The sequence below is a fragment of the Tiliqua scincoides genome, chromosome 5, assembly GCF_035046505.1.
Source record: "Tiliqua scincoides isolate rTilSci1 chromosome 5, rTilSci1.hap2, whole genome shotgun sequence".
In the NCBI taxonomy this organism is placed as follows: Eukaryota; Metazoa; Chordata; class Lepidosauria; order Squamata; family Scincidae; genus Tiliqua; species Tiliqua scincoides.
Genome location: NC_089825.1, coordinates 119697706 through 119720555, shown reverse-complemented (window position 1 = coordinate 119720555; position 22850 = coordinate 119697706). Strand labels below are relative to the sequence as shown.

The 22850-nt window shown below is 48.6% G+C and overlaps 2 protein-coding genes across 2 annotated transcripts in view; both read left to right on the top strand.

The window, feature by feature from the left end:
• Nucleotides 1-10797, top strand: part of PTPRH (protein tyrosine phosphatase receptor type H) — a 32543-nt gene extending 21746 nt beyond the window's left edge. Inside the window, exons 12-16 of the mRNA XM_066630346.1 lie at nt 1154-1288; nt 2596-2718; nt 4162-4322; nt 6133-6268; nt 10660-10797. Coding sequence (XP_066486443.1) covers nt 1154-1288; nt 2596-2718; nt 4162-4322; nt 6133-6268; nt 10660-10797 — 693 coding nt within the window. The remainder of the gene's footprint in view (nt 1-1153; nt 1289-2595; nt 2719-4161; nt 4323-6132; nt 6269-10659) is intronic.
• Nucleotides 10798-11094: 297 nt separating this feature from the next.
• Nucleotides 11095-22850, top strand: part of SYT5 (synaptotagmin 5) — a 39794-nt gene continuing 28038 nt past the window's right edge. Inside the window, exon 1 of the mRNA XM_066630345.1 lies at nt 11095-11131. Coding sequence (XP_066486442.1) covers nt 11095-11131 — 37 coding nt within the window. The remainder of the gene's footprint in view (nt 11132-22850) is intronic.

The window sequence follows — 22850 nt, the reverse complement described above, 5'->3', positions numbered from 1 at the left end:
TACCTGATATCAGTCCCCTCCTCATGGACCAGAGAAGCCCTGAGAACTACGTTTACCTTCGGCCAATCTTCAGATTTTCTTTTAAGATACTACATATACGAAGGCCTGGATATATAAAGTAACTCAGGCTGAAATACTATATAGATACTTTCCCAAGATTAAACCCCACTGAAGATAATGTAACTTACCACATTTTTGAATAGACACACATAAGATTGAGCTGCCATTCTTTTTTTAAGCATCAACATTTCTCACTTTCAGTCAGAGGTGCCCAAACCCCGGCCCGGGGGCCACTTGTGGCCCTTGGGGACTCCCAATCTGGTCCGTGGGGAGCCCCCAGTCTCCAATGAGCCTCTGGCCCTCCAGAGACTTGCTGGAGCCCGTGCTGGCCTGACACAGCTGCTCTCAGCATGAGGGCGACTGCTCAATCTCTTGCATGAGTTGTGGGATGAGGACTCCCTCCACTGCTTGCTGTTTCATGTCTGTGATGCAGCAGCAGCAGCGATGGAAAGGCCGGCCTTGCTTTGTGCAAGGTCTTTTATCGGCTTTGAAATATTGCAAGACCTTCATTCATTCATATAAGTTCCACCTCTAATTTGCTCATTTATGTAAATTTATTCAAATTTGAAATGTAAATTAATTCCTTTTTTTCCAGCCTCTGACACAGTGTCAGAGAGCTGATGTGGCCTCCTGCCAAAAAGTTTGGACTTCCCTGCTTTCAGTCAATGAACAATGACTTTGAATTTGGAGAGTCTGCTTTGGCTCTGTACATCTCATGCAGAGTAGAATGAGTGAGGGCCCAATCCTATTCAACTTTTCAGCACCGGTGCAGCTGCAATGCAGCCCAGAGGTAAGGGAACAAATGTTCCCATACCTTGGGGAGGCCTCCGTGACTGCCCCTCCACCACAGGATGCAGCACATGCCCCCATTGGAACAGCTACACCGTCACTAAAAAATTGGACAGGATTGGGCCCTGAGTTCCTTCATTGTAAACAAGGTGTTTTTTTTAAATAAGTAGATAAAAGTGTCAGCCTTTATTCTGAGCAAGGGTTCTGTCTGCATAGATCTCTTTCCCTTGACTCTGTTTAAGCTCTCTCTCTCTCTCTCTCTCTCTCTCTCTCTTCCCCCACCCCACCTACCCACCCATTTCAGGGCTACAAGAGTTCAAAGGAGTTCATAGCAGCCCAAGGCCCACTGCCTGCGACACTACATGATTTCTGGCGCATGATATGGGAACAACGGATTACCACTTTGGTTATGCTCACGAAGTGCGTAGAGAGTGGTCGGGTAAGAATGTCCCTGTTTCGCAATGACGAAATTGTATGGGAAAACACCAGAGATCAAGACACACACCTGAATACTGGTTGGGGATTTTCCATTCAGAAGGGCTGTACCAAATAATCCCCATTTTAATTTTGGGTTCCAAAGTAGTGAACTATTTAGCAGGATGGAAATATCTCCCCGCAAAATACTTAGATCAGGTGAAGGATAATTTCATTCCTGTTTGACGCCATAGTTTCCCTGCTGCTTCTTACTCCTTTCTGAGTTATGGATGAGTTATTGGATGAATGACCCCATCCAATCAGTGATGCTGCCACCGTGCTGAATAGCCAATCAGATTAGGCAATGTGATGTCCATATCTTCAGTTGTCCTCAGATGCCCAACAAGTCAGGGCCAGTGGCATTGCTAGGTGATTGTAGAGGGTGCAGGCTGCACTGGGTGACATGCAAACTGGGTGTGTGTGTGTGTGTGTGACATCACTACTCACCAAAATTTTAAAAAACTTGATATTTTCAAATAATACAATCGTGTTGTCTATCAATCAATGCGTAATTCCATGCAGAATGCAATGCAGCAAACAGCATCAAAACATCTCTATTCTATCAAAAGTTATAGCCAAAAACCAGTGGGATGGAGCAATGATGCATCACCATGCCCACCACCTGGGGGACTTCCCTGCCCACTGCATGGGAGAAAGTCCATCATAGGGGTGACACGCTGGCATCCCACACCAGGCGATGCAAACCCTAGTAACGCCACTGGTGAGGGCGGTTTTAGACAAATCAGTTAACACTTAACTCAGGAAGTAACAAAAAATAGTAAAAAATGCTGGACATTTTTCAGCACTGCAGAAATAGTTGCAAAAGTAAAGTCCATTTTCAGAACTTTCAATAATGGAGGGAGCTGCAGCTAGGGTGTGGGGGTCACAATGGCAATCCAAATAGAGGCTGCAGTGCCCAGAACTTTCAGCTTACAAATTACAAGAACAAGAGCAGGCACAGATATGAGCCTGGCCCTTAAAACCCTGAACCTATAACTGCAAAACTAGAGAGGGACGATGTTGCTGAATGGTAGCTCACTTGATCTGCATGCAGAAAATGCCAGAGTCAGTCCCTGGTACATCCAGATAGGGCTGGGGCATAGTGAACAACTGGCAATCGGTGTAGACGGTTCTGAGCTATATGGGAACCAAAGGTGTGATCTGGCATAAAGTAGTTTTGCTTCACCTTGACAAGTGTTTGACAGATCTTCTCTTCCCCAATGGTGGCATCCTGCTAACTTTGTTGCGTATGTGTCTTCCTCTCCTGGCCAGGTGAAATGTGAACACTATTGGCCCCTGGACTACACTCCTTGTGTCTATGACAACATCACTGTATCTGTTGTCACGGAAACCATCCTCCCTGATTGGACCATCCGGGACTTAAGGATAAAGCAGGTGAATAGCAATCAGGTAGACTTTGCCTGCTGCTCCACCCAAATAGTTAACCCATGATCACAGATGTCATAGCGACCTATCTATTTTTTTTTTTACACAAGGCCTTAACATGGCCATTGATCATTTAAGCTGTGCGTAAGCCATTTCAGGAATATAATCCAGGGGCCAGGACTGGAAGCCTCAGACTGGAAGACTATAGGTTGTTGTGAATACATCCTAATCTATGATCCACAGAACAAAGAATGGAAAGGGAGGTGGAAAGTTTTTTGCCATCATAGCTTTGGGGCGTAAGGAATATGTGGAACTTACTGCCACAATATTGCATGATGGCCACTATCTTTCATGGCTTTCAAAGGTGTTATTCATAGAGGTTGGGTCCATCTGTGATTATTGACCATGATGGCAGAATGAAATATCCCATGTTCAGAGGCAGCCTCACCTTCTACTAAACCGCGTGGGGAATGGCTGGCATTTTCATGCCCTTCCAGAAGCATCTGTTTGGCCACTGGGAGGTTGCATACAGAGCTTTGGCCTGCTCTAGTTGAGTTGCTCTTTTGAACAACCCATGAAATCCCATGGGCAGAGTCCGGTAGGGCTTTGTAATGCAAGGGACCCGGCGTGTGGGTTCAAGACTCAGCCCTGTAACGTGTGAGGTAGTAAGAAAATGCTTCTGAGTACGTGCAGAGGGTCTGTCTTCCTCACTTCTTTGGAATCATGAAAATCTTTTGCAACGTGCATAGGTTCCAGTTCGCACTCTCTCGCACCTCAGGATTAGTTTATGCCATTCTTAGGGGTGGCCCAACTACAAGGTGACTTGAAAGGGCTGTGTGGAGCAGCAGCCTTGGAGGGCAGCAAATCAGTGAGCCCCCCTGTCCTCTCCCACTTGCCATTTCACTGGGCTTTCCAATCCTCTTAAGACTTACTGGGAGCAAGTTGAAAGAGGATCACAGCAGTAGGAGCTTGTAGGCAATTTGGAGCCCCTTTACCTCCAAAGGCTGCACTGTGCAGTCTCCCCACTCTTCTTCAACTCTTCTGTTTGCGGTGAGCACAAGCAGAGGGTACTCAGTTCCCAGCCAATTTCATTTCAAACACAAAAAGGCAGGGAGACCGCAAGGTGCAATCTCTGTAATTATAGGGGACAGGGCTGCCCACCCATTCATTTGCCTGCTTACCCGCTTGCTGCCCTCCACGGGAAAGGTGTGCACATGCCTGGTGAGAGATGTCAGCGGACAGCATCGCCTCCCCCCAAGTTTTCTCCATAACTCATCTCCTTTGTCCTGGTCCAAACAATTCAGGACAAGAAAATCAGCCACCCTATATAGCTCTTCCCTCTCTCATTTGCCTTTCTGTGACCGCAGAATGATTGGATTGCACTCACACACCCTTCCCCAGATGTGTCTGCATCTAGCTGTTGGAAGTGTCCGATTTCTGTACCCCCTACAGACTAATGAATCTGAGGTCCGCCTAGCCCGGCATTACCACTACACGTCATGGCCGGATCATCAGGTGCCCCAGGTCACCGACACCATCCTTTGCTTCCGAGACCTTGTGAGGGAGCACATAGAGCAACAGGAGGGTAGCGGGCCAACTTTGGTTCACTGCAGGTAAACCCAATGGGAGCAGGGAGAATCAGAGCCACAGATTTTTTCAATGGGAGCGAAAACCTAAGGGGTTCTCTGAACCACAGGTTCCGATCCAGGGCTGGGGATTTTTCCTGCAGGGGAAATGCGGGGTCTGGGTCTTCTGTGCATATATGCGTGTATATAATAAAATAAATATTTTATAGTTAGACATACATGTATGGATAAGTATAGCTGCAATCCTATATGCACTGATGTGAGAGAAAGTCCCTCTGAACTTGGTAGGTCTTCTGAGAACACATGCACAGGATTGCAGCCTACATGTGGATATTAAAGCAAAACATTTATTTATTACATTGTTACTGCATCCTTCTTCTAAGTAAGTCAAGGTGGCATACAGGGTCTGCTCCCCATTTTATCTTCACAACAACCACTCTGTAATGAAAGTCAGACTTAGAAAGTGAGTGATTAGCCTAAGGTTACTCAGTGAACATCACAACTTAGTGAGGATCTGAACTCAGATCTTTCTAGTTCTAATCCTACACTTTCTCTTCAATGCCATGCTGGCTCTACAGTTGCTGCTATGAGTCCCTAGCCCTAAATTTTCTCTCAGGGAATCCAGGAGTCTTGGCCCCCTTTGGTGCCATAAGCCCCTGTCCTAGAAATGGAATTGTCGTGAGGATAAAATGGACAGGGAGGGGAATTTCTTGGGGAGCTAGTGGGGATAATAATGAAATGAACAACCAGCTACTCAGTCCTATCTAACCTCCCTACTGCAGATGCAGGCACGCCAATGGACCGCGCACTGCATCCTGCGGTGGGGAGCGCAAACTATTCTTGCTATCCTCAGGGGTTGAGTTCCTGGAAAACCCAGCAGATACTGAAACTGCAGACATGGAATCATTGATCCTATGGGATCAATGTGGTCAGAGGGAAAATCGCGTTGGCATGAATACCTTTAGAATGGCTGCGGATAGAATGGCCCGGATAGCTTTAAAATGGCCACCGCAAGATTCAAAATGGCCTCTGCGATGCTTCAGCATGGTCCAGATAGCTTCAGAATAATTGCGGACAGGCAAGAACAGATCACAAATGGGACAAGGCAAATTGCACTCTTTGTTCCCGCAGATCAGGAGGCTATAGGTTGAGGCTGGAAAGAGAGAGAGGATATCAGTGGAGCTGCTGTCACCGATTACTGCCTCTTCCTGTCCTAAACACACCTTGTCTCCACCCCAGTCACTACCCTGTTCCTGCCCCACCTCTCTTGTGATATAATTCTTATTTTGGGGTGGTCTGGTCCAGCCATTGGTGCACATGGGTTGCCTCAAGCAGCTTCCGCTACCAGCTCCCTGGTGCTCAGCAAGAGTGCAGCTTTTCCAACAGCACTGCTGCATTTACGACAGTGGAAGGCAACTTACCAGGCTTATAGGATTGGACCATCAGCCACCCAAGTCCTACAGGAGAGGAGTTAAGTGTCAGGGGAAGTGAGAATGAGAGCTCGGACTGTTGCATCACCATCACTGAAAATCTTTTCAGAGCAGGTTCAGCAAAATATGGTTGGATTGGTACATAGGCAAACAGAGGAGCTGGGTGGCCCCTTCAGGTCACTTGTAGCCTTGTATGCGAATGAGAGTGAGCACCACTGGGAGCTGGGTTCATTTAATCAAAGATACTCAAGATGGGATTCCTGTTGCAGGCAGCAGATGGAGTAGGCTTGATGATTCTATCACATCCTATAATTACATTATCTTTCTGTGTTTCTGGGATTCAATTCTAATTCTCCCAGAAGGAAGGCCTCTGTCAGAGCTGACTGCCCTCTCTTTCACTTTTCCAGTGCTGGTGTCGGCCGAACAGGGACGTTCATTGCCCTGGATTCCCTGCTGCGCCAAGCCCAGAATGAGGGGGAGCTTGGAGTCTTTGCGTTCGTCCAGACGATGAGGATGCATCGTCCACTCATGATTCAGACGGAGGTGAGAGTGGAGCCTCTGTGCCGCTTGTGGGCTGCTCTTCCTTCCCTATGGGACCAAAGCTCCCGGGTGAACCTCCTCTGTAAATGTTACAGTACATAAGAACATAAGAACAGCCCCACTGGATCAGGCCATAGGCCCATCTAGTCCAGCTTCCTGTATCTCACAGCGGCCCACCAAATGCCCCAGGGAGCACACCAGATAACAAGAGACCTCGTCCTGGTGCTCTCCCCTACATCTGGCATTCTGACTTAACCCATTCCTAAAATCAGGAGGTTGCGCATACACATCATGGCTTGTACCCCATAATGGATTTTTCCTCCAGAAACTCGTCCAATCCCCTTTTAAAGGCGTCTAGGCTAGACGACAGCACCACATCCTGTGGCAAGGAGTTCCACAGACCGACCACGCGCTGAGTAAAGAAATATTTTCTTTTGTCTGTCCTAACCCGCCCAACACTCAATTTTAGTGGATGTCCCCTGGTTCTGGTATTATGTGAGAGTGTAAAGAGCATCTCCCTATCCACTCTGTCCATCCCCTGCATAATTTTGTATGTCTCAATCATGTCCCCCCTCAAGCGTCTCTTTTCTAGGCTGAAGAGGCCCAAACGCCGTAGCCTTTCCTCATAAGGAAGGTGCCCCAGCCCCGTAATCAGCTTAGTCGCTCTCTTTTGCACCTTTTCCATTTCCACTATGTCTTTTTTGAGATGCGGCGACCAGAACTGGACACAATACTCCAGGTGTGGCCTTACCATCGATTTGTACAACGGCATTATAATATTAGCCGTTTTGTTCTCAATACCCTTCCTAATGATCCCAAGCATAGAATTGGCCTTCTTCACTGCCGCCGCACATTGGGTCGACACTTTCATCGACCTGTCCACCACCACCCCAAGATCTCTCTCCTGATCTGTCACAGACAGCTCAGAACCCATCAGCCTATATCTAAAGTTTTGATTTTTTGCCCCAATGTGCATGACTTTACACTTACTGACATTGAAGCGCATCTGCCATTTTGCTGCCCATTCTGCCAGTCTGGAGAGATCCTTCTGGAGCTCCTCACAATCACTTCTGGTCTTTACCACTCGGAAAAGTTTGGTGTCGTCTGCAAACTTAGCCACTTCACTGCTCAACCCTGTCTCCAGGTCATTTATGAAGAGGTTGAAAAGCACCGGTCCCAGGACAGATCCTTGGGGCACACCGCTTTTCACCTCTCTCCATTGTGAAAATTGCCCATTGACACCCACTCTCTGCTTCCTGGCCTCCAACCAGTTCTCAATCCACAAGAGGACCTGTCCTCTAATTCCCTGACTGTGGAGTTTTTTCAGTAGCCTTTGGTGAGGGACCGTGTCAAATGCCTTCTGAAAGTCCAGATATATAATGTCCACGGGTTCTCCCGCATCCACATGCCTGTTGACCTTTTCAAAGAATTCTATAAGGTTTGTGAGGCAAGACTTACCCTTACAGAAGCCATGCTGACTCTCCCTCAGCAAGGCCTGTTCGTCTATGTGTTTTGAGATCCTATCTTTGATGAGGCATTCCACCATCTTACCCGGTATGGATGTTAGGCTGACCGGCCTATAGTTTCCCGGGTCCCCCCTCTTTCCCTTTTTAAAAATAGGCGTGACATTTGCTATCCTCCAATCTTCTGGTACCGTGGCTGTTTTGAGGGACAAGTTGCATACCTTAGTCAAGAGATCTGCAACTTCATTCTTCAATTCCTTAATAACTCTTGGGTGTATGCCATCAGGGCCCGGTGACTTATTGATCTTTAATTTATCAATGAGGTCTGAAACATCTTCTCTTTTAACCTCTATCTGACTTAACTCCTCGGTTAGGAGGGGCCGTTCGGGCAGCGGTATCTGCCCGAGGTCTTCTGCCGTGAAGACAGATGCAAAGAACTCATTTAATTTCTCTGCCATCTCTAAGTCTCCTTTTATCTCCCCTTTCCCTCCCTCACCATCCAGAGGGCCAACCGCTTCTCTGGCGGGTTTCCTGCTTCTAACATATTTGAAGAAGCTTTTATTATTCCCCTTAATGTTGCTAGCCATGCGTTCCTCATAGTCTCGCTTGGCCTCCCCTATCACCTTCTTACATTTCTTTTGCCACAGTTTATGTTCCTTTTTATTCTCTTCATTAGGGCAAGACTTCCATTTACGGAAGGAAGCTTCCTTGCCCTTCACAGCCTCTCTAACTTGGCTGGTTAGCCATGCGGGCACCCTCCTGGATTTAGTGGAACCCTTCTTTCTTTGCGGTATACACCTCTGCTGGGCCTCTATTACTGTTGTTTTAAGCAGCCTCCATGCACTCTGGAGAGACTGGACTCTTTTTACCCTCCCTTTCAACCTCCTTCTAACAGTGTTTGCATTGGGACATAATCCAAATGTGTCTCCTCCATCAGAGGTGAAGCAAATCCAGAGCCCAATCTAGTCATTATTTCAAGTACATGCTGCCAGCTGCCTGCTTGTTTTTTGCTTTATAAAAGAGTATGTGTGTGGAGGCCCTGATCCAGACTGGGATCATGGCAGGGGAGGGACTTGAACCCTGTGCCCCTTGAATCTTGTTGCCATGTAGCGTCCACAGCAGCCTTCCTCGCTGATCAAATGGCAACCTAGAGGGACTCAGATTATCTCCTCCCCCCCACCCCACATGTGCTGTCTTACAAAGAAGGTAGCATGCTGCCCAACATAACACATTTAAAGTACATTCTAGTTTGGCCCCTGAGCAGTGGCATAGCTAGAGGGGGTGCAGAGCACTGAGTTTTGCAGGGGGCCTCACCACAACATGCAAGGGGTCTCTCCCCTTCCCCTTTGGAGCCATTCCAGGCAAGGGGAGCAAAACAGAGGCGTATGCAATTAAGGGCTCCCATGGGAGCATTGTCCCAAATAGCCCATTGTATAACAGTGCAAAAGACAAAGGCAGTGGTTCTCAAACTTTTCTGGCTCGCTCCCCATTACAGCACCTCACCTCAGTTGCCCCCAAAATGGGGATGAAGGTGTTTTAATTATACACTAGAAACAAGGCTGCCAGCACTCTGAAGCTGCAATCCTAACCACACTTACCTGAGAGTAAGCCCCATCGAACAAAATAGGACTTACTTCTGAATAGACCTGGTTAGGCTTGTGCCCTGAGTTTGTTAGCAGCACACCTGGAGGTTTTTGGAAAGGGAGGGGAAGTGATGAATTTGCAGGAGGGGAAGACTTTGTTTTGTGTGTATCTGCTAATTGCAAACTGATGCAAACTGAGACCTAGAGACTGTTTGGCTGCAATCCTAACCCCACTTTCCTGGGAGTAAGTCCCATTGAACACAATAGGACTTACTTCTGAGTAGACCTAGCTAGGATTGTGCCTTTTGTCTTACAATAGCAGCCAGCAGAGTACCACCCCCCCCCCCCAAAACGAGGCAGGAGGAAAAAGGAATGGCTGAAAAGGAATGGGGATTTTTTTATTTTTAATCAATTTTTAGAGACAAAGCCATCAAGAGTGGCTTTTTTTCTCTTTTTTGGAGGGGGAGGAAAAAGAGAAAGGTGAGGATCTTGGGTTAAGCTGACACAGACCCCAAGCCTATGTAGGTCTACTCAGAAGTAAGCCCCATTTGAGTCAATGGGGCTTACTCCCAGGAAAGTGTGGAAAGGATTACAGCCACACCCAGCAAGATTACAACTCACCCCAGAGTAGATGGGGGCTGCTCTCTCTCTCTCTCTCTCTCTCACACACACACACACACACACACACCCAACATGCAGGTGCCACCCCTGTTCCCCCCAAGCAAGGAGGGATGCAGACTGGGACATTTGGACACCCCCCCCCCCACTAAGAGCAGTCTGGTTCCTTCCTTCCCAAGCAGCCTTGACCAATCCCAGGATGCCCAGGGCAAGGGGCACACTGGGAAATGTAGTCCTTAGGGCAAGGTTGCACATGGAGAGAGCTCCATGATGAGATGTGGAACCTCTGCCTGCCCAGCCAGCCTTCTCTCCCACCTCCCCCCACCATGTTTCACACACCCTCCCAGCCTCACACTGCCCCACCCACTGCCTCGTTCACAGCTGCAGAAAAGCAGCAAGTCAGCAGGCAGCATGTGGAGTAGAGCTGAGCAGAGCAGAGCAGCCTCTCTCCCAGAGATGCTTGGCAACACCCCTGGAGGCTAGCCATGCCTCACTAGGGAGGCGGGACGCACAGATTGAATACCTCAGGACAAAGGGATACCCCAGCACTTCCACCACTTCAACCTTGCTCATAATTTCTTGCCATTCAGCAACTTCTAAATGGCACCTCTTCAACCACCGTGAAGGGGGGATTTACTGTTGCAGAGTTATGACCACAAGGCACAGCAGAATATGCTGTTCTTCCTTCAGCAGTCAAATCCCACCCCATCCTCCATCTCTGTCTCTGCAGTCCCAGTACATCTTCCTGCACCAGTGTCTTCTGGATGGGATCCAGTCTCGCCCGCAGAATGATTGTGAGAAGCTGGAATACACCGCTGTGTATGAGAACATCCTGGCTCTGCAAGGCTATGAGGTGACCCGGGTGTGAAGGCCTCAGTCAAGTTTCAGTCTCAGAAAGTCTCAGTCTCAGCAAGAGCTGAGAACATCCACACCCCACGTTCTCAAGTGGTAGCCCTCACACCATGTATTATTCTTCTGCTCTGAGCATGAGGTGAAGTTCACAGCATAGGAGAAGAACATGAACTGGAGCAGGACTTCTCCACCATGGCCTCAAGTTACTCAGGTGCTTTTGATGTGACCAAGGAGACACAGGGATGCTCCACTGACTTGAAAGGGAGACAGCTGTGCTCTGGCCACCATATGTGCTGAGCTTTCACAGACAAACATGTCGTACCCCTGCCCAGAAGGGCAGCGCCAGTTCGGTAGACCGGGTGGATTCTGTCCAGTGCGGCTGAGGCCGAATAAGCAGACACTGAAAGGTGGAAGGCTTTGAAGGTTTTTTATTGTTCAACAACAAGACATGTCTGTGACCTTTGAGAGCTTGCACACTCAAATTCAAAGGCAATGTCAAAAGGGTGGGACCCTCCTTTTATACATTTCAGTTGTCATTCAAAACACAGTCCCCCAAAAGGGTGTTAACTTTCCCTGGTAACATTCCACTGACCTTCTCATGCCCTTCTTCACTGTCCTCCTCATGCACCTGCCCCCACCTTCTTAAAGGGAAGTAGTCTGGTATCGGTCTGCCTGTTGAACATGTCCTGCTATTTTTGTTTTTTGCTATGATGATGCTATTGTCTGTGGTTTTTGTTAGTTGTCAGCAAAGGGTCTTTTAATAATAAAATTTGCAAGGCAGCAAGTCTGGAGCATCTCTCCTAAGTTCATACTTGGCCTGTCTTTATTCTGCACCCCCCCTCCCTCTGTCCTGTATTGATGGCTGTTACAAGTTACCTTGGGAGGTAAGAAAGGGGGTCTAAGACAGGTGATTAGGTAACATACATAGCTGCCTTATACTGGGTTGGCATGTGGTTCTTCTAGCTCCAGGTTGATTACCATGAGTGGCCGCAGCTCTGAGGTTTTAGAAAAGGGTCAGACCCTCAGATCTTCTGCATGCAAAGCTACAGCCCCCCCTTCAGCAAAATGAGCTGAACACACTGCCACCCACATGTGCATTCCAGATCTAGCACCTGCTCCTAAGCAAAACCATTCTTTGAAGGCTGCAGTCTAATAACCTCAGGCCCCAGGCTCTGCCATTCAATTCCATTTCCCCACCCACAGGCATGCTTTGCTTCTGTTCAGCCCAGCCCAATCTTGGAGCCCATGGCCTGATCTCCAACTGGATAGTAGCTGCTGCCCCTGTGGCCACATACAATGTATGCTCTGAGGCTTCATCTGTGGTCCCAGGTATGGACCAGTTTGAGAAGCTCTGGAAATGCAGTCCTGACTCAAAAAAAGAAATCAGTTAGTTCTTTGTAAGGTCTGAAATGTCCCCTCCATAAAAATGGTAGCAAATGAAATGAGCAGGGTGCATTCAGTGAAAACACAAGGCATAGCCCACCAACTTAATGAACAGGGAAAGGCATCACAAATGAAGGCAGGTGATAGTGATAGGTGAGAATACTGATGGCATGGGGATGGCCTTAAGGACATTAGGGTTCATATTTCCATTCAGCCATAAAGATAGCTGGGTGACTGGAGGCAGGTTTGTCTAATCTACTTTACAGGATTATTGTGAGAACAGAAAGCAGTAGAAGGACCACCACAACCTTTTGGGAGAAAGGACAGGATAGGAGTGGCATAGTGGCTGTGAATCAGGACATCTGTGGTTCACATCTCACCTCTATCATGAATTCCAACCTCCTTTGCCCGTTCTACCCGCTGCACAGCCTTACCTGCTCTGGTGGGTCTTTGGCCATCCACCTGCACATGGGAGGCCACTCTGGCCTCCCCACCAGTAACCCAGCAGTGCACACCAGTAGAGGCTGCTTTGCAAGTGCAGTAAAGCAACCTCTGCCAGCCCAGTTTAGGATTGGGCTGTAAGAACGTTGCAGGAATCAGAAGGAACCACAAAGTACCATTTACTGAGAGATTTTTGCAATGATAGGAGGAGAAAATAAAAAGCAGAGATGCAGTCAACTATAATGTAGTAATCCCAGTGCAAGAGGAAACTGTAATTGGTAGGAGAGATCTTACATGAGAGTGTAATTTTTTTCTTACTAGCTGGTGCTTGTTTTTAAAGGAGAGAGAGAGAGAGAGAGAGAGCAACAAGAGGAAAAGAGTCTAATAAAGAATGATTAAGTCTGGAAATGGATACCAATGGAGCATGACTCCTCTTATAGAAGGAAGGGGAGAGGCTGAGTGGTGGGGGAGGTACAGAGATCTAGCGGTGGAGAAACCAGAAAGGTGAACCAAGGTGTGGAGCCACAGTTGCAGCTGGACTTACACCAATAAAAAGAGAATAGGAGACATGGTGAGGGGAGAACAGGGACAGGTGAGTAGAAGTGCACATGGGGTACATGTGAGAACCTGGAGAGAGAGAGGAGGACAGAGACTAAGATTACCTCTCCTTATTCCGCTGAGTCAATTTCTAGGTGAGCTGGGATGGTAGGGGGAGGAGGTCCATGGGGGCTGCCCGCTAAGTAACTTTGAACCAGAGTGTTTGGGAGACACGCTGAGCAGACCCTCCGGAATGTCTCCAGCCTGACAAAGGGGCTTGATTACTGCACCTTTTTCAAAATTTAGATAAAGTTGGTGAAGGGCCTGGGAGGTACATTGTGCCTGTGTTGGTCTAAACGGCCTTGTTTTTCTCCAGTGGCAGGATGTTCCGGAGTCTGTCATGCCCTGCAGGTCACATAATGTAAACAGGCAGTTGCAGTCAAAGTAGGAACTTTCCGTAAAGCTCTCACACCAAGGGAACTAAGGAGAAAAATAAAGATGTATTTTTAAGTAACACTTCATGCATGCCTCTTGTTGACTCTGGACAAAATGACACATATCTGGCATAACTGTCCTGACCCTGCCTCCCACTTCCTGCCCACCCGTCCTCAGGAATGCCCACCACTCACCCTCCCCCTGCCCTGGAAGGCATGGAACGCCTTGGCCAATGCAACCTCGCCTGCTGAGGCTGAATCTAGCCTCCATGGGCCAGCACACCTCCACGCACTGGCGCAGCTTACTCCCAAGGAGGCGCAAAGGTGCTTTCTGGCATATTTGCGACTCTCCCGGGCTGGCACAAGAGTCTTGCGCCAGCCCATGGCGCAGTTAGGATTGTACTCTCAGCCTGCTAAGCAATTTATCTCTAGTGCCTGAATTGACTAAAGCAGTGGTTCCCAAACTTTTAGCACCGGGACCCAATTTTAAAGTGACACTCTATCAGGACCTGCCTAGGTTTACCAGGCCTTTAAAAAAGGAGAGCTAGAAAGAAATAATATTTTATTTTATATTATTTATAAGTAATCATAATCAGAAAAAAGACCCTGAAACATTTATCTCCCTATATTTACACACGCTTGCAAACTGCAGGAGCTAAGCTCTTTGCTGGGTAAATGGCAGCTACAGTATCTGATTCTTGAATAGCCTCAGGGTTTGATGTAATTAATTATCTGATCTTTCCATCCCCCTTTGGTGACCCACAGTCCTGACCCGCAGTTTGGGAACCACTGGACTAAAGATTTCAGCCTTGTAAAAATGCTTGCGTATGTGAGGATTAAGACACAGAACAAAACAGGAGTCACTGTGGCTAGGGGGTGAATGTCTTACTTTTATCAGGTTGCATGAGAAACAGTGAAAACACATATTTTTGCTGCTGTTAACACACCCAGGTTACAAGCAAGACAGTAGCTTCTCTGCTTCGCTTCGCCAAACACTCCCCCCTCTGTTCTCTACCTCCACACTCTGGGACTGGCGGTAGCCAGGGATTCCCTGTGCCACACACCCCCTCCGACATTTCCATCCAGCTCTGCACTTTGGGGATAACAACCTATTCAGGTTAAAGGCTAAGATGGTTGAATCATGCCCCCCCCTTCTTGATGGAGAACTGACAAAAGGAATGATTTGGTTGCTCAGGCAACACAAGTGTCAGCTCCAAAATGTTGCCATGGTGCTGTCAGATCTTTCCTCAGTTTTTTTTTTTTCTTCCACCAGGTCATGGCTCTTTGTAAATGATCGAATCTGGTTCTCAGCTTAGGCAGGGATATAGTGGGCCAGGCTTCCTGCGGCATCAGAGAGAGTTGTTAGGTGTATCATGCTGGTGTCCAGCAGGGGATATTGGGAACTCGATTGTTTCTACAGGCTTAAGTGACTGGCCACAGGAGATGCAAAGAGTAAGAACTGGGAGTGGGGGAGTCTCAGAGATGGGAGGATTTGGCTTTAATATTTTTCAGCAGGTGATGCTGAAAGCGAAATTTCTTGGGTTTGCTAGGATCTCACATGATGTGGGATACTGGAAGCCAGAACTCCTGGGGTCTTTGGATCACAAGTGAGACTGTTGAATAGCAACGTAAACGTTGTTTTCCAGTCTTCTCTACAGAGATGCATCCTAGGAAAACAGGCAACTAAATGAGGATAATGACCACGTGATAGAGGTTTGTGAAAATGATGCAGGTTGTCAGTCGTGGCCAAAAGGGAAATGACAGCTGAAGTACAATGGAAATTTTGCTGCCCCCCCCATCACTCCTGCTGCTCCCACGCAGGTGGGAACACAACCCTGCCACTCACCTCCATGTCAGTTTAGAAGTAGAGAGGGAGAAGTGATGATGGCAGCCCACTTTGCCTGCCCCCCCCCCCAGAAGAGAGAAGGTGATGGCTGTGGTGGTCCCAATCAAGGAACAGGAATGGGATTACTGCTGCCACTACTACTACCTTCTGCTCCCTGCCTTGTGGTACTGGAGGCAGCCCCCTCCCCAGCTCGTGCTGTTTATCAGTTTCCTCCTCCCCACTGTGCTGCTGTTTGTGTTGAAATAGAGCAGCAAAGTGAGGCCGGAACAAGAAAGTCACAAAGTATGGAATGAGGTGGGCATAGAGGTGCTTCTCCTGGCTTCCTTGTTCTACCCCTCTCTGCTGATCTATTTCAACACATAGAATGGCAGAGCAGAATGGAAGAGGTAAGGGAGCAAATGGGGGGGCTAGGTAAGGCAGCTGTGGACGGACTTAGGTGCCCCACCCGCCACCAGAGACAGCCCATCTCATCTTATGGCTGGGTCGGCCCTGCATGGCATGGAGAAAGTAGACAGAGAAGTCTTCCTTCTTTTCCCATCGCACTAACATAAGAACATAAGAACATAAGAACAGCCCCACTGGATCAGGCCATAGGCCCATCTAGTCCAGCTTCCTGTATCTCACAGCGGCCCACCAAATGCCCCAGGGAGCACACCAGATAACAAGAGACCTCGTCCTGGTGCTCTCCCCTACATCTGGCATTCTGACTTAACCCATTCCTAAAATCAGGAGGTTGCGCATACACATCATGGCTTGTACCCCATAATGGATTTTTCCTCCAGAAACTCGTCCAATCCCCTTTTAAAGGCGTCTAGGCTAGACGCCAGCACCACATCCTGTGGCAAGGAGTTCCACAGACTGACCACGCGCTGAGTAAAGAAATATTTTCTTTTGTCTGTCCTAACCCGCCCAACACTCAATTTTAGTGGATGTCCCCTGGTTCTGGTATTATGTGAGAGTGTAAAGAGCATCTCCCTATCCACTCTGTCCATCCCCTGCATAATTTTGTATGTCTCAATCATGTCCCCCCTCAAGCGTCTCTTTTCTAGGCTGAAGAGGCCCAAACGCCGTAGCCTTTCCTCATAAGGAAGGTGCCCCAGCCCCGTAATCAGCTTAGTCGCTCTCTTTTGCACCTTCTCCATTTCCACTATGTCTTTTTTGAGATGCGGCGACCAGAACTGGACACAATACTCCAGGTGTGGCCTTACCATCGATTTGTACAACGGCATTATAATATTAGCCGTTTTGTTCTCAATACCCTTCCTAATGATCCCAAGCATAGAATTGGCCTTCTTCACTGCCGCCGCACATTGGGTCGACACTTTCATCGACCTGTCCACCACCACCCCAAGATCTCTCTCCTGATCTGTCACAGACAGCTCAGAACCCATCAGCCTATATCTAAAGTTTTGATTTTTTGCCCCAATGTGCATGACTTTATACTTACTGACATTGAAGTGCATCTGCCATTTTGCTGCCCATTCTGCCAGTCTGGAGAGATCCTTCTGGAGCTCCTCACAATCACTTCTGGTCTTTACCACTCGGAAAAGTTTGGTGTCGTCTGCAAACTTAGCCACTTCACTGCTCAACCCTGTCTCCAGGTCATTTATGAAGAGGTTGAAAAGCACCGGTCCCAGGACAGATCCTTGGGGCACACCGCTTTTCACCTCTCTCCATTGTGAAAATTGCCCATTGACACCCACTCGAGGGTCATCCAAGGGTCATCCAAGGAAGTCACCGAGGGATGACACCGAGGGTCATCCAAGGAAGCTGATTGGCAGAAGGTTTAGGATGGTGAGAGGGGAGTACGGTGCTTCTTCACACAGAACAGAATTTATCTGTGGAATTTTGCTACCACAAGATGGCTGCTAGCTTAGAAGGCTTTTAAGGGGAATTAATCATGGAGAAAGTTCTCACTCCTGCGACGCAAGAGTACAAGGGAGTTTTTGGTTGGTAGCATTGGAAAGGGGATGCTGGTCTAGAGAGGTCTTTATCCTGATGAGCAGGGCCCTCTTATGTTTTCCTGAGCCCTTCCCAAAGGGCTGCAGCCACCCTTTCCATGGTTTCCCCAACCTGGTTTCTTTGTTACTCCCCAAGGGCTGTGTCGAGGATCCCCACTTTGAAAAGCTTTGCTCTGCAAGTTGGCAATCCTGAGCTACCTTTGGATTTTGGAGCGGCAAACAACAGATGACAGGAGAATTCAAAGGACTTCTAACGTTTACTCGTTTGCAAACGGGACCTCCACACACACATGTGGAGGACCCCCAAGCATTACAATGATGCAGGTTTTATAGGGTCTTTTAGATAGGGGAGGGGGACAAGAGGACACAAAGAGAGAAAAAGTGTCCAGGGGAAAAATAACATACAGGCAGACACACAAACAATATTTGGCATGTTATCTGTACAGGATGTTGATCTGAGGATGGCAATTCAATACGCATCGGCAATTCGTTTACAGAGATATCTGTTAGAGGGGGTCTGGTACTCTGACTCATCCCTTTTACCCTAACCCTTTTATCCTCATTTGATGATTGCCCTTATCTATGACTTTTCTGTTCACCCTTGGAGGCCCATACCACAGCTAGCTGGTTCTCTGAGAGGGATAGCTTTTGGTCAGAGAAGAGCCTTATGGGTGAACTGGGCATCTTGGGATATTTCCATATTGTGGGCTGGGCATATTGATATCAATGTCTACCCAACCTAGATCCGAGCCTCTCTTGTGTCCTTCCCCAGATCCTCTGAACAGAAATGCAGTTAAAGTGATTGACAAGCAGGGGATTCTAGCAGGTGTTGCTGAAGTGTGTGTATTATGTTGGCACAGTGGAGCACATATAGGGGAGGGGGTGTGATTTTATCCTGCAGTGGACCATAAAGCCTCATTTCAATGCAGGACTTACTTCCTCCACAGGAGGCCACTAATAATCTCTGCTCCTGTCTTCCCTCCGCTGCACACGCACGCCACACCCCCAGATCTCCCTCACATCCTCTCACTGCATTGCTATAAGCTCTTCTTCCCAGCCTCTTCTCCTCCTAAATACATGCACCCTCCCCCTGTTTCACTGGCAACCAGACAAGAGCGCTCTCACTTATCCCAGCCTGCCTCCTCTATTCAATTACCACCAGGACAGCTCTTCTGCTTTTCTCCCTGCCTCATTCACAAAAAGAAACACATACCTTTCTTCCTCACAGATGTGAATCACACACCTCCTACTTCCACTAGAACTCTCTCGCCAACATGCAAACCATAATATTTTCCCCTTATTTCCCTGCATTCATTCATTGTTTTCCCCCCCTGTCTATATGAGTGCCTCAAACAGAACTCCCAGTTCCTTCAATTACACTCTAGCATACAATATGAACCTGAGCTCCCTTTCACAGCTTGTGGTAATGGATCTATAATAACCGTACCCACCCTCCCATCATCTAGGAGCATGTACTGATGTGGTGAGAGTATCCATCTTTTACAGCTCAGCCAACCTAATGGTAGATATGGAAGGGTGAATAAATGGTAATTGGTCTGTATTGGGCAATCATATGAATCTGTAGTAGTTAGAGAGATGGATGCAGCTGCAACAAGCTGCACCCACTCCCAGCTCATCATTCCCAGAAACTGAGTTTAAAAACTGGGACAGTAGTTCTTGTTGCCACCACCCAAGTCCAGGGAAAACCAATCAGAAGGAGGCTGTTGTAGGAAAGACTGGAGACCCCCAAGTCCCCAGGAGTCGGGGAAGATAGGTCAACTAACTCCATCCCAAATCAGGCAGATTAATAGTAACAGTAAAAAGAGATTTATTTTATTAAAGTGCTGGTGCAAAGGGGGGAAAGGAAAAGACCCCCCCCCCAAAAAAAAAGGCTGTCAAGGAAGTACATAACAACAAAGGATGATTTTGGTGGACTGGGTTTGACAAAGGATGGCACAGAGGTTATAAGTCAAGCTGAAAATAAAACAGAAAACTAACACAGGTTAGTGGGTGGCTTTCCCTACCCTACAAACTCAAATTAGTCCAGGATCTTGGTCCTCACACCCACACTTAGGCAGATGGACGTCAATGTTAGGTGCTTTTATGGTACAACACACTGGATGAGGAACTAGGGCAAATTGGGGGGGGGGGGTGCATGACCCTGATTTTTATAACCAGTGGGCATTAGCCAGGCTTTACTTGTGGAGTGGGGTACTAGGGAGAAGATCACCTGGACTCTGACTTTCCTGCTTTCTTAGAATCAGGTGGACTTTGTGAACCAATGAGGAGGTTCAAAGCCAAGTTCTTGGTCTATTATTGGTTAGTTGTGGGAAAAGAAGAAGGGCAAACAATAAAGAGCAGCAACAGCTGGGCAAACATGGCTACTGCATCTGAATGACTCAGCTGTGAGATAAGAAGGGGTGAAAAGGTTAAAAAAATAAGCAATCGATAAGGAGAAATCTGGGATTGACACCATCTACTCTCATAGACACAAGCAGTTCTGTGCATGGACTTTCAAACATATTATGCCACTTCTGTTTACACTGGTTTGTAAAGCTGTGTCTCCCCCCCCCCCCACACACACACCAAGAATTCTGATTTCTGTTCTGGGGGGGGGGGTGCTACACTTCTCCTAGAGAATATTCAGCAGAACCCCCTCTCCAAAGTTTTTTTCTTGTGTGGAGTGGGGTAGGATTGATTGAGGAAGCCATGATTTGGTTCACAATTGGTTTGAAGTTTAGCTGGTACACACTGTAAGTTGTTTTGTAAGTTGGGCAGGAGGTCTGGTCTAGAGGGTAGAGCCTCCGTTAGCCCGAAGATAACATCAGAAGATCGCCAGTTCGAGGACACTGGCAGCTCCCTGAACAGCTGGAGACCTTGAAGCAGCTGACAAGCCAAGCTGAGTGATTCCACCTGCTCTTGGTGTGAGCAAGAAGCATCTTGGCTGCCCTCCATGTGAGAGATGGAGCTGCTTGCCAGCCTGCGTGGGAAGCCAGAAGTGAGACCAAACCAGGAAGATCCATTCTGAAACGTTGTTGGTTCTTGAAAGAGAGAACCTCTATGATTGTAAAAATCCCCTTGAGGGATTTAGGAACGCCTGCCTATGTAAACCACCTTGAATAAAGTCAGAGGAGTAATCCGATGACCAGAAAGGCGGTATATAAATACCTAGTTGTTGTTGTTATTATTTTATTTTATTTTGTCAGCTTCCCAGGCAGACAGCCCTCCATCTCTGTCGTTTTCACGGACACATTCACAATACCCCCTCGGATCTCAACAGTAGGGTGGGACTGCCATCTGCTCTCTCTCTCTTTCTCTCTCATCCTACAAATGTTGGACCCACAAGCACATGAATGCTTGCAGGTGAGAAGGAATAAGGATTTTTAGAACCTGTAACCTCACTTATCTCTTTCCTCCACCGCAAGCCACCCCCCTCACACACACACACACACACACACACACACACACACACACACACACAACACACATACACACTCATCTCCAGCCCTTCCTTGCTCCACTCCCCTGCCAAACCCCACCTCTTCCTTCCCGGCCCCACCCCTCAGCCAGCAGCATTTCAGCACCACGGAGAGCGGACAGCTCCCTTGGCAAAAGACGATCCAACCCACGGAGGGGCTCCTTTTGTCCCCTCGTCCCAGCTCTCCTGTTCTCCAAAGGTCCCCACTTCTTCTGCTTTGGGAAGGAGGGAAAAGAAGGTAAGGGGCGCCCCTCTTGTGCGTTGGCTCTCCAGAAAGATGTGGCGACTACCAGGGTGGGATTTCCTAAGGGGAGTTGTATACGCCCCTCCCCAGATTTCGCCTTGGTGGGGGGTGGTCTTGCTTTGGTTTTGTTGCCCCCCTAGCCATCAAGGGAAGGTCTGGCTAGCAGAGTCGGAGCTTTTTCCTGGGAGAACCATTCCCAAGAGCCCGGGAAACAAAGACAGGTGTACAGCGGGAGCAGGAGAGAGGAGCGAGGGCTGGGCGATCAACAGCATATGGGAAAGGGTGGAAGGTGGGAAGAGGCAGAATATGGGGTCCGCTTGTTGTTCCTACACAGGAGATGCCAGGTGGAGATAGAGGCCCATGAGGGCATCCTAGTGCTCAGGTGGAGCAGGTTGGCACTGGAATGGGGGCAAATGGTCAGTGGAAAGAGTGCCTGGGTTGGTAGAGCATGATTTTGGTGATATTTAGCAGTGCAACACAGGATCTGGGCAACCCCAATGGAGCACCACCAGTGGCTCCCCTCCTGCAAATCTGCCCCTCTTGACATCCACTCCACCTGGGGCCGCGCCCCCCCTCCCCACTGATCTTCAAGGCAGCCAATCACCTGCCCATCCTCCCCTCCTGGGTTCTGTGGGGCGTGTGTGTATATGGCGAGGGAAAGAGGTGGGTCTTCTCGCTTCTCTCTGGGCAGGAGGTGGTGGAAGGGGGGGGGTATTGATTGGCTGGCGAGGGACTGAAGGGAAAGCAGCCACCTTGGGGCGGGGGGGGGGAGATCAACTCCACTCCGAGGGAAATAATTAGAAAGGGAGGGTGGGTGGGTGGGGGGCATGTGACTGGCGCCTGGAAGGAAGGCAGGCAGGCAGGCAGGGAGGGAAGGAGGCTGGGTCCTCTCGGACTGTTGTCTTCACTCTGGGGCGGGAGTGGAGGGAGTGGGGACGGGACCCATCAATAATTCACAGCCAAGCAAGCTCTGGTCTCCAGGGTGGGGCGGAAACTTCATCCAGAGCCTCGCGGGTGGGAAGGGCCAGCCATCTCCTCTGCAGTGCTCGGGCGCCGCGGTGTCTGTGCGGAGTCATCACCGCCTTGCCTCTGAGCGCATGCAGAGCGCCGAGCCCACAGATAGTTGCGATGGGGGGGGGGCAGGGTTTGCGTGTCAGAGGCTTCCAGGCAGGATTGAGCTCCTCCTCGTCTTTTATCCATCAAATGGCGGAGCCTGTCTGGTTCTTTCCATTCTCTTGTCATTCTTGCCGCAGCTCCTATGAGTGAGAGCCCGATCCTAGGCAGGTCTACTCAGAAGTAAGTCCCATTATAGTCAATGGGGCTTACTCCCTTATTCCAATCCTATAAATGCCTACTCAGGAGTAATTCAAGGGCGCTTATTCCCAGCTAAATTTGGCTAGGACTGCAGCCTCAAACCCAATCCTAGACAGGTCTACTCAGAAGTAAGTCCCATTATAGTCATGGGGCTTACTCCCTGGTAAGTGTGGCTAGGATTGCAGCCTCAAGCCCAATCCTATGCAAGGTCTACTCAGAAGTAAGTCCCATTATAGTCATGGGGCTTACTCCCTGGTAAGTGTGGCTAGGATTGCAGCCTCAAGCCCAATCCCATGCAAGGTCTACTCAGAAGTAAGTCCCATTATAGTCATGGGGCTTACTCCCTGGTAAGTGTGGATAGGATTGCGGCTTCAAGCCCAATCCTATGCAGGTCTACTCAGAAGTAAGTCCCATTATAGTCATGGGGCTTA